The sequence below is a fragment of the Berghia stephanieae genome, chromosome 5 (genome assembly GCF_034508935.2).
Source record: "Berghia stephanieae isolate SIO BIC M18660-M18661 chromosome 5, UCSD_Bste_1.3, whole genome shotgun sequence".
Classification (NCBI taxonomy): domain Eukaryota; kingdom Metazoa; phylum Mollusca; class Gastropoda; order Nudibranchia; family Aeolidiidae; genus Berghia; species Berghia stephanieae.
In genome coordinates, this window is record NC_088364.1 from 81,651,343 (window position 1) to 81,663,919 (window position 12,577).

General features: G+C 35.3%; 1 protein-coding gene across 1 annotated transcript in view; it reads right to left on the reverse strand.

The window, feature by feature from the left end:
• Positions 1–12,368, reverse strand: part of LOC144973718 (uncharacterized) — a 36,371-nt gene extending 24,003 nt beyond the window's left edge. The window contains exon 1 of the mRNA XM_078916548.1: positions 12,181–12,368. Coding sequence (XP_078772674.1) covers positions 12,181–12,190 — 10 coding nt within the window. The 5' untranslated portion in view covers positions 12,191–12,368. The remainder of the gene's footprint in view (positions 1–12,180) is intronic.
• Between the last annotated feature and the right edge of the window lie 209 nt (positions 12,369–12,577).

A 12,577-nucleotide genomic window follows, 5' to 3' on the forward strand; every position in this document is an offset into this window, starting at 1 on the left:
CAGATCTATATCAGACCAAGCTCCCCATTCACTGCCGGGAAGACAGGGGGATATTAAAAAAAAATCTCGACTGCACCCGGGATCGGTCTCGGTACCTTTGCGTGTGACTCGAGTGCTCAACCAACTGAGCTATCGGGAACCCCCCCCCCCACCCCTGGTAAGGAAATCGATATATAGTTCTGACGCCATAGTTGTTGGAGACGGATGAACACGAATTCTTTTCACATAAGTGGGTCAGTATTTATGTTTGACGGTGGGAAGTGACCACAACTTTTAATTATGTCGTTCAATGGCTTTTAAAAATTAGTTTATTATATTTGTGAGTGTAAGTATAACTGGTGAGTAATTTATATATATATATATATATATATATATATATATATATATATATATATATATATATATTGAATTGTGTTTGATACAAATATGGTACGAAAAGTGCTCGACATGTAGTAATGGAGCGAATTATTATTTTAATATTTTAAACCAACTCAGTCCTGACGATGGCTTTTTAGGCCTGAAACATTAATGTAGATTGTCTCAAACATTGTGGTAAATATTAAAATATATATATATATATATATATATATATATATATATATATATATATATATATAAATAAGTTCACTCACGTATTTTTTGCCCAAGTCTTTCGGCAAAAAAAAATATGGGAGTGAACTTATTTATTTTTATATGCTCTAACCAACATTATCGAGCACTCTTGTATCTACAAGTACCCATCAACACTCATATATATATATATATATATATATATATATTATATATAATATATATATATATATATATATATATATATAATAGGAGAGATTGATATTTGCGTAGACTTGAAACAATAACAAAACGGACATTAAATCATACACGGATTTGTTTGTATTGCTTAAATTTCAAAATAGCAATTTCCAATTAAATAAATCTCAAGGCAGCAATGGCCTTGAATCTTCTAGTTTGTCTCAAAAAAGTACCAAAAATTAATGAGCTCAAAGAATAAAAGTAATCTGCAGTAATTAAACCCAAATGTGCGGACGATACGGAAGTGCAGCTCTATTGGGTGCAAACCTTTTCTTTTAAACACAAACTATAACGAAGCTTTCACTGCTGGCAGTGTACATTAATTAGACCTAGGATGAAGGTGAAAAATTGGGAACAGGTACGGGCGTATATTTAAAAAAATATGGTATAAAATTATGATATATTTTGATTAAGTGCCAGGTACAGCAAACAGGATGGCCATTATTTTTTAGATTTTTTGGGAATTATTTTTCTGTCTGATTTTTCTCGACTCTATCGATCATTTATCGTTTTTACACTTAATCGTCAAAGATATAAATAGATTTTAAAATTCCTTTTTTTCAACCCGAAAGGGCAATTTCTATTTAGGATCTATTTCAAGAGAAGACTGGAACAACCCGGGCGTTGACCGCAGTGCAGCCCCGCAAAGTAAGCAAGGGCGAGATGACTTGCTTAAGGTCACACAGCACTGAGTCGAACTCGGGTCCTAAATGTGATGTTTCGTTTATGCGGCGATGTGTAGGTCTCGGGTTCGAATCCCGCTGTAGGCTGCACAAAGTCATGTCCTTAGAATAGGGTCTTTACTCACTTTTGGTCATCATACTCGGGTATAAATTGAACATCTAAATGAAAACATGACAATCGTTGTCTCTGTCTCGAAAAAAAAATAATACCGTAATGTCTTGTCTTATAATATATGATGTGTTGCTGTTGGCTTGAGGCTCCTTGGAAAGCGATTTGAGCATACAATTTGATGGATACCATGTTTTATTAAAGCTCGTATTTTTGCTGTTTGCTCAGAGTAAAGTGTGATCTCTTTTAAATTGTACACGCAGCTTTCGAGTCGTTTACAAACTACAGGATTATAGATAGAATGAAGTTGACGTCACTCACGTCTTTCTTCTTATTTTTTTGCCATCCACGTTTTTGAGTAATTGTCACTAAACTGTATTAACCAAACTATATACGGTCAAGTTTACATACAGTTTTGTGTGTTGGTCGTTTATACTTCCGGATGGCAATGTTGTGAGCTTCTTAGCCAAGCGCATAGCATCTATAGGAAGAACATTAGAAAAGCAGGTGTGTCTTTTACTTGCATAGAATATCTCCATCCAGGTATGGACGTTCGTATGAGACGCAATTGGATTCAGTAGTCTGATGTCACGCCGCCCGGCAACGGCGGCCATCTTGGTTCTAAACAAAGAAAATCATTATTCTTCATGCTGGCTAGAACTTTTCATATGCCTTGTGATCAGAATGTGTAAAAGTCAAAACATGATCAAATTTATATATTTTTTCCCCCTCTAGATACGCTTTTATGCTCGCCGGGGAAATATTTCATACGGGCGTGCGCCATTGTTCCGATAGTTTAGAGCCAGTGTTACTAAGTTACCATGCGTCATTAGGAAGGAAGTGACGTTACGACTGTTGAAGAGTATTGTGTTGATCGATGGTGGGAGATTTAACTCTCTCCTTACCAGCCATTTTCAGGATTTTCCCCAAAACTTCACACCCTACTAACACAAAATATATTTTTATCACTCAAACACAATAGCAGTAAAGTTCTTGCCATACATAATTTCTTCAGCAAAACATGCTCTACAACACACTGTTCATTTCCTTTAAATTTTATGATATACAAAAGAAATTTAAATAAGAAAAATGTTGGTTGTATCGTAACGAATGTGACGATTTTTCTATAGTTGGTAAGGAGAGGGTTAATGTGTAAACTACCAAAACCAAACGTGTCTTCTAAATGTCGATTTCCACATACAATAATCCTTGAATCCTTTCACCTCGTGCAATAAGCGGGCCTGTATGGATTGGATGGGGAAATAGAAAAATCTAGACAGGTAGATAGATATTCATAAGGTGTAAATAGGGGAAACAACAGGCAGGTGATAAGTAAATTCTTTACAAGATGGCATTTATCAAAAACTGCAAGTAATATGGGAACGCCCAAGTTCGTATGTTATGAAAATATCGCGTAGTAAAAGGTCATCTCATACCATTATGATATAAGCAAAGCACTGTCTGGTTTTTATGTGGGAATGGCAGGCTGTTAAAGATTTACTTCTTTGGAGCCATAGAGCTCATGAAGCCGGACTTTATCCCAGTTTCTGTAGACTTGAATGGACAGTGCCAACTCCTTGCTATTTTTTTGGAAATGACGCTAATCCATCCAAAATACATTCAACCAGATTTGACAGATCCAGCTACCACATCAATGGCAGATGGACTTTTCTTGAAGTCCCAGGTTTGAGAGTTTTTGACAAGAACGGGAACATTGTAATCGATCGATATTTGAAGGACAATTTTTCCGGCCAAAATTTTTTAAAAAGTCTCTTAAAAATTCCCCCACAAAGATAAACAGCAATTTTGATGTCCAAGGAAAACCAGTCATTTCTTTACTGTTGTATCAAACTCAAGCAAAGTTTAGCAAGACAACTGACAGACTGTATCCTTATATGTTAGAAAAATCTGGCCATTGCATTGTGCCCTTGGAAAAGATATTATTGATACTTTGTTTTTCTTGATTTCAAAGAATATCTGTCAGTAGGCAATGATGAGTACTGCAAAACTGCATATTGTACCAACACAGAATTCAGTTTTATAGCGGCAAAATGAAACCTTAAGACTTGTTAAGGGTATTTACCATGGTCAAATCCTGAAAATGTACTAGATCTTAATCGGATTTAATATTAAACTACTTCAGTTCTGTGATGAGTTCACCATCTTACAATAATTTATAAAGTAGAAGTGACATGAAGGAAAGCTACAAGACTACCACAAAGAACCATAGATTTAGGCTAAAAACATCAAGTTTGAGTTTAGAGCTTGTTTTAATTGCATCGGCGTTAAAGACCAACTTTATCAATTATGATTTTTACTCTGGATAGGTTTTCCAATTGAGGACAATTGATCCCCAGGGTCAACTTCGAATAAGATTTCGATGAAAGCAGAACCACGAGACGTTTCTCTAACTCTTTAAGCGCCATTGGCCACACTGTGCAGCCAGAGCAGAATCTATTCTACTGGCCAATGGCGCAGAGTGCGGCTGGTCTTGAAAGGCCAAAAATATATTATGTAATCCAATCCTACTTTCTACAAAAGTACTGCAAATTGAACCAATGGTATCCTTTCTTTCATCAGAACATTCAATTGGCTTTAAAAAAAAAAAAAGGGGGGGGGGGGTATTTTAATTGAGATTTTGCGCCGAATTCGAATTTCGCTTTGTCTTAGCTTGTCATTCTCATGTTGCCTCAATCAGCAGGTGTCAGCCATTTTGTGACTTCCGGAAATGCGAATATTATAGCCTCAGCGCTGAAAGAGTTAATTCTGAATGGATTTGTTTCTGAAAACAAACACAATATGAACTAAGAAAATTGCTTTTCTACCCTTTTAACAAAACATGTCAAAGAAAACTTCGATAGCTGTATTCCAAAAAATATGTCATGGACCATCAGCGTATTAAGAAAAACAATTTTGGAGAACGCACACGTTAATTTACGCACACTGTCAATCAATGACACGTTGACGTTTAGCCAAAGCTTGTGTTGAGAGATAGAATATTCACCTTCAAAATATAACAACATGCGTTTATCACGGGTTTATTTTTAGTAGGCCATTATCATAATCTCCAGATATTAAGCATAATCAAATTCTTTTGATATCTGACTCTCGCAAAAACGGGAGCCGCACATCGCATCGTCTTATCTGATAAGGTTGTGAAAGTGTTGCAAACAAGGCAATGATAACATAAATGCTTACTTCGCCCATCGTGTTTTATAATACAGGAACGTTTATTTGGAGAGAAACACGCTTTGAATTTGTTTATCTGTCCCGAATTCGAATTCCCTGGGGTGTCTAATTGGCTTTGGCAGGGAGATTATTTATCAAAATAAATCATGCATTTTATTAGTATTTATTGATTTTACCCAACTGATTTGGTTATTTATATCTTACAAAGTAAATCTTTTCTGTCCCGTTATGATGGTAATCTTAACATGATTTTGTAAAATCTGATGTTTTAACAAGTTAATTGCTGCGGGGTCCCAGGTTTGAGTGTTTTTGCCAAGATGAGGGCCATTTAAATTAATCGGTATTTGAAGGACGAATTTTCTTAAATAAAAATTCCCTTTATCCTTTTATATTTTATATCATCATTATCATCATCATCATCATCATCATCATCATCATCATCATCATCATCATCATCATCATCATCATCATCATATCATCATCACCATCATCATCATTAATATTATTATTGTTATTTTATTATTATTATTATTGTAATTATTTTTAATATTATTATTATTGTTATTATTATTATTATTATTATCATTATTCTTCTTCTTATTATTATTGTTATTATTATTATTATTATTATTATTATTATTATTATTATTATTATTATTATTATTATTATTATTATCATGGTCATTATTATTATTATTATTATTATTATTATTATTATTATTATCATTATTATTATTATTATTATCATCATTATTATTATTATTATTATTATTATTATTATTATTATTATTATTATTATTATTATTATAATTATTGTTATTATTATTATTATTATTGTTATTATTATTATTATTAAATAAATAAAAATAAATAAAATAAAATAAAAAAATAAATAAATGTTTAAGTACGAGTTTTTCCAAAGTACAACAGCTAATATCCATAAGGACAGTTCTGTCGTACTCTACTCTTACAAAACATTTAAACCATACATGGTCAATACACGTTTAATTCTATTGTTGATTGATCATTGGTTTACATAATCTTACCCATTCATCCAAATATAGATAGTATGCGCTTGGCTAAGAAGTTCACAATATTGCCATCCAGAAGTATAACGGACCAACCCACAAAACTATGTGTAACATTAAACGTTTAATTCTGGTTAATACAGTTACGTGAGAATTACTCATAAACGTGGATGGCAAAATAACAATAACAAAGACACGAGTAACGTCAACTTCATTCTATCTATAAATACCGGTGACATGTCAAGTTGGGTAATGTAAATGTTGCTGCTCGAAGCTCGAAGAAATAAATAATATGAAATTGAATTTTAGCTTCGATTTTATTACAAAAACAGATCAAATGAACGTTTCGGGTTTCCATTCATCAACAAAACAGTATGAATGAAACACTACAGATGAATGAGATAATGTGGTAGTGGGGTTGTTAGTTGTTACGATGAATCATCGTAACAACGCCACTATCACATTATCTCATTCATCTGTAGTATTTCATTCATACTGTTTTGTTGATAGATGAAGGGGAAACCCGAAATGTTCATTTGATCTGTTCTCGTAATAAAATCGATATTATTTATGGCAAGTTTGGGGGAAATTGTGGGCCCTTTGTCTCCAAACGGTCTGAGTTCGGGATAAACGCGATCCTACGTAAACTACAATTCTAAATTTAAGTTATTTAATCTGAGTTTAACTGAATTTATTCATTGGGGAGAATGAGTTTTTGTTTGTTAATTAAAATAAAACTAACTTAAATTTCTCAATTCTGGTATTTTTAACTTTAAAATACGTTATTTTAAACATTTTAAAAATGAAATTTCCTTTATTCATTTCATCCCATAGGAGAAATTTGTCTATAGGGTCTATTTCAAGGGAAGACTGGAATAAGCCAGGTGATAGCCGCAGTGCATCGGCCACACAGCGCAGCAGCGGGTGGTCGAACTCGTTACCTTTCGGGTACGAAGCAAATACCGTCCGACTGAGCCACGCACGCTGCCCCCTTCTTCATCTAATTATATTATGACTGGATAGACTCAGTTGTAGTTATTTTCATCGATCTGGATTTTAAGTTAAAAGTCAGTTTTTTTGCCAACATTTAAAAAAAAAATTGTCAGAGTATGGCAAAATATTTCCACCTGACATGAATTCTAATTGTTTTATGTTTTGTTTTGGAAAAGTTCACGTAAAATTGATAGCAGGTATGGTGGCAGCGTGTGAACAAGACTTACAACATCGGCTTGTAAACAACATTGGTTCATGCTGTTAAGTATGGCATCCAATAATATTGCAATAGAATGAATAATAGATGGATAGATAAATGGGAATATGTATATATATATATATATATATATATATATATATATATATATATATAAATATAGGCTACAGTTATGTACAATTTATATTATATAAATAAGCAGATGATAGATTATAGCATGGATGGATGGCTTGATAGATAATATAGTTAAAAAAGATAGACTATATCTCAATCTATCATTTTTTATCTATATATATCTGGGAGGGGGGGGGGGCAACGAGGCCCCGCGGTACTGTCTTTGTTTTGTACTTGAAAGGTACCGGGTTCGATCACCCGCCACTGTGTTGTGTAGTCTTGAGCAAGTAAGCTCGGCCTCGCTCAATTTGCGGCGCGGCAATGCGACTGACGCCTGGGTTATTCCAGTCTTTCCTTGGAGGAGACCCTAGAGACAAATTTCCCCTATGGGATAAAGGGTTTAATATTTATTAATTTATCTTTTATTTATTTTATCAATCCATCCACATGTAATAGACTGACAGACAGATAGATAGATAGATAGATAGATAGACAGACAGACCGATATATAGATAGGTAGATAGATAGATAGATAGATAGATAGATAGATAGGTACGTAGATAGATATAATATAGATAGACAGGTAGCGAGATAGACAGACAGATAGATAGATAGGTAGATAGATAGATAGGTAGGTAGATAGATATATAGATAGACAGGTAGTGAGATAGAAAGATAGATAGACAGATAAATAGATAGATGACCAGATGAATGGGTGGGTTTGATAGATGGTGGACAGGGAGAATTCAAAGCTTGACATTTTAAGAGATAATAGACAGATTGCGCATCGGGGCTCTAACGGGGCCGATTAGAGATAGACGACGATTGGGATTGTTTGGAAGCTTTAACCCTTTGCCCACTAGTCATTATGACATCCGTAATGCTATCGCCTTCTACATCTACGCCAGAACAGAAATAGAGGGTGGAGCCTACCATGATATAACATTTTATGGAGCCCTAATTTCGTCATATCAGTTCTGTCCACTGACAGGTGGGTGGATATCGCTTTCCAGAACTTGTGTCCTTATATGAAATTCTGAGTTTTTGACCAATCAACGATTGCTCTTTTGATAGCTCGCTTGTCAAAATGAGTCAGCTCAACCCTTGATTTATGTACAGGCATCACAGGCGGTATATATTGTGTAACTTCAAAGACCACGGTTGACCGAAAGCGATGAATGGAAGCCCTACTGTGGCGTGGAGAACGAGGTCTTGTATGTATAGTTACGTCATATCTCAACGCTCGTGAATTCTTTGTACGGCTGGACGCACAATCAAAACACGAAATATGTGTTTTAAACTCTTGAATCAATCGAGTTACATCAGTGCGTTCGTCTCATTGAGAAATGAAAAACGATATATAAATCAAAACATCGACCGGAAAACAAGGAAATTATCATAAAATTATAAAATTTGAGAAAACTGTTTTCAAAATCAAATCTATTACAAAAAAGGTTATTTCTCGACCGATTTTTATGAGAAAAAGACAATTTTTCTCCACTTTTCAAGCTGATTCCAACAATGAGGTTTTCAAATTTATCGCGATAAGATTATTTGTCATTATTTTTTTTTTAATACCCAATTGACTGCTCAGGAAATGAATACGTAATCCTTGGCGGCTAGCGAGTAGGTGTTAAATTTTGCTTACCCTTTCCCACGTAGACGCACACACACACACACACACACACACACACACACACACACACACATACAGACTTATCGTCGTCTAGCATCCTATCGTTCGGCTCGACGATTAAAAGGGGTTCGTATCGTCGCTAAAATAATTACAAAATACATATATTTAAAATATATTTAAAGTAATGTGAATGAAATATTTTAATGCTCTAATATATCAAGAATGATCATTATTATGATTTATTACGGTGTGAATTGAATTAGACCTTTAAAACTGAAGTTTAATCTGACACCCTACTCGCTGTTATCATTCGAGTCTAAGTTGTAATAAGGCAACTTTGGCCAGAAGTGAAAGACATACATTGTGTGTTCAGTCTGTGTGTGTGTGTGTGTGTGTGTGTGTGTGTGTGTGTGTGTGTGTGCGCGTCTACGTGGGAAAGGGTAAGCAAAATTTAACACCTACTCGCTAGCCGCCAAGGATTACGTATTCATTTCCTGAGCAGTCAATTGGGTATTAAAAAAAATAATGACAAATAATCTTATCGCGATAAATTTGAAAACCTCATTGTTGGAATCAGCTTGAAAAGTGGAGAAAAATTGTCTTTGTCTCATAAAAATCGGTCGAGAAATAACCTTTTTTGTAATAGATTTGATTTTGAAAACAGCTTTCTCAAATTTTATAATTTTATGATAATTTCCTTATTTTCCGGTCGATGTTCTTGATTTATACATCGTTTTTCATTTCTCAATGAGACGAACGCACTGATGTAATTCGATTGATTCAAGAGTTTAAAACACAGATTTCGAGTTTTGATTGTGAGTCCAGCCGTACTAAGAATTCACGAGCGTTGAGATATGACGTAACTATACATACAAGACCTCGTTCTCCACGCCACAGTAGGGCTTCCATTCATCGCTTTCGGTCAACCGTGGTCTTTGAAGTTACACAACATATACCGCCTGTGATGCCTTTACATAAATCAAGGGCTGAGCTGACTCATGTTGACAAGCGAGCTATCAAAAGAGCAATCCGTTGATTGGTCAAAAACTCAGGATTTCATATAAGGACATAAGTTCTTGAAAGCGATATCCACCCACCTGTCAGTGGACAGAACTGATATGATGAAATTAGGGATCCATAAAATGTTATATCATGGTACGCTCCACCCTCTATTTCTATTCTGGCGTAGATGTAGAAGGCGATAGCATTTCGGATGTCATAATGACTAGTGGGCAAAGGGTTAAAGCTTCCAAACAATCCCAATCGTCGTCTATCTCTAACGGGACCCGTTGGCGCAAACTCAGTAATATAGAAGTTGCGCCTTCAGACGTCGAGTGAGATACGAGTATAGATAGTATGCGCTTGGCTAAGAAGCTCATAACATTGCCATCCGGAAGTATAACGGACCAACACACAAAACTGTGTGTATCCATGAACGTTTATAGTCGAGGTAATACAGTTCAGTGAGCATTACTCATAAACGCGGATGGCAAAAAACAATAACATAACAAAGACCTGAATGACGTCATCTTCGAACTATCTATAGTACAGTAATATGATGCTGAATGCTTCATTCAGGCCATAGCTTCAGGCTGATTATTATGGACATACTATTGTTGCAATGGAAATACTCTCCAAACCAATGAAAAATATTGTCCATTACAACAATGTTAAATCAATTCCATTATTTTCTTCCTTATCAGAGCAGCTAATATTTGCACATCGCTCCAGACCGTGGCCTTTGTAAACTCATGCCCTGACACTGACCAAAAATGACCTCAAAAGACAAGTCATTGGCCACAAACGTAAACAAATCGTGAGTTGTATTCAACAATTCAACCAATGGGATCACGACTTTTTTCATTGGCTGCTATAAAAGACAACTCACTAGGCGGTCCTCAAACCTACAAATGGTTTAGGAGATGAGTCAATCAGACTAGAAACGTTTTAGATTACACATTGTTTTTTTTTAGAGTTGGTATGTTCCATCTGACGGGCTGATGTTGTATTTTACTTCTTCACAGTGGATCAATCAGTGCCGCGATGTGGTATAGATAGTTCGAAGATGACGTCACTCAGGTCTTTGTTATTGTTTTTTGCCATCCGCGTTTATGAGTAATGCTTACTGAACTGTATTAACCTGACTATACACGTTCATGGATACATACAGTTTTGTGTGTTGGTCCATTATACTTCCGGATGGCAATGCTATGAGCTTCTTAGCCAAGCGCATACTATCTATAGTCGTATGAGACTCGCTTTCGGATTGGAAGGTTGGAATTGAGTTGGAAAATGCTCTTTACTCACTTTCTCTCACCGTACTCAGGTGTAAAATGAGTACCTGGCCGTTAACAGTGTTGTCTTTGTCCGAAAAATTAATTATTGTAATATCGCCTAACAGGCGTTATGTCCCGTCCTACATGTTAAATGTTGCTGTTGACCAGGGACCCCTTGTAAAGCGCTTTGAGCACGTTTAGTGGATATTGCTCTATATAAATGCTCAAGTGTTTTAAAATCTACTGTCAGAACCAGTGGGATCATTTGTGACCTTGCGCACTTATAACTACTCACTTATCACTTTCATTCAGTGATTTCCGCAGTGTACTGTAATGTTTAGTAATTTTTAAAGTTTTTCTCAGACCTCAGCCTTCGTATCTTATACGTCATACTACAATTGAGCTTTATGTGAGCTTTTAATACTAAACGTGCTCAAAAAGCTTTACAGGGGGCCCCTGGCCAACACAAACATTTAACTTATTATGTGACCGGACATGAAGCCCGTTAGGCGATATTACAATTTTGACAGAGACAACGCTGTTAACGGACAGGTATTCATTTTACACCTGAGTACGATGAGAGAATGTGAGTAAAGAGCCTTCTCCAAGGACTCAACTATGCGCCGAGCGAGGCTTGAACCCAGGACCTTCCGATCCGAAAGCGAGTGTCATACCACTAGACCACATGACAAGAAAGATCAATACAAATACAAAACGAATACTTAGGAAATTTAATTTTTTGGAAATGCGATGCAGCAAAACTCAATCTCTAAATGAAGACAATTATTTAGACTCAAATTGTAAAAGTTTAACTTTCAATTTTAAGCTTCAAGGTCATCCAAACTAAATACCGTTTTAAATCGATTTGTCATTTTGTTTTTAGTTTGGCCAGAAAACTATCGTCATTTTGTTTTTGGTTTGGCAAGAAAACTGTTCTATTACTTCAGATATTGACCGATTAAATGGAAAGTCTCAAACCTTAAACTTTTTAGACAATTTTAACTTCAACTAAAGTCGATTAAAGTTATTTTGTTAACCAGAACGAAAAGAAAAAAAACCATTTGTTTTAAAAGAGTAAGATAGAAAATTTGAGAAAACTTAAGTTCAAGATAAATTAATACTTACTCTCTTCCATATCAATTTTGAAGGTTTAAATGGAATATTAAAAAATACTAAGAAATGCAAACGAACTTGAAACAGGCGTGTAATCTATCACCCACGTCAAAGATACACAGACACTAAGTCCTCCCTCCTCTTCGAAACCAATAATACAACTCTGTAGTTTGCTATTTAGGTGTGCTCACTCCGAAACTAAACTGATCTCAAGGGAACTCGAGTCAAAGTCAGATGAAATGAAATATCTCAGGTAGCTGTGAGTACGCAAGATGAGAGGGGGCAAGGTGAACCATTGGAATTTAGCTGAGAGGATGTATGGAGGATTGAGAGATTGCGGTTGAAAAAAAAAAGAAGAGGGAGGGAACGGAAGGGGGTGGGGGTGGAAGCAAAGGTGTTGTAAGAAGAT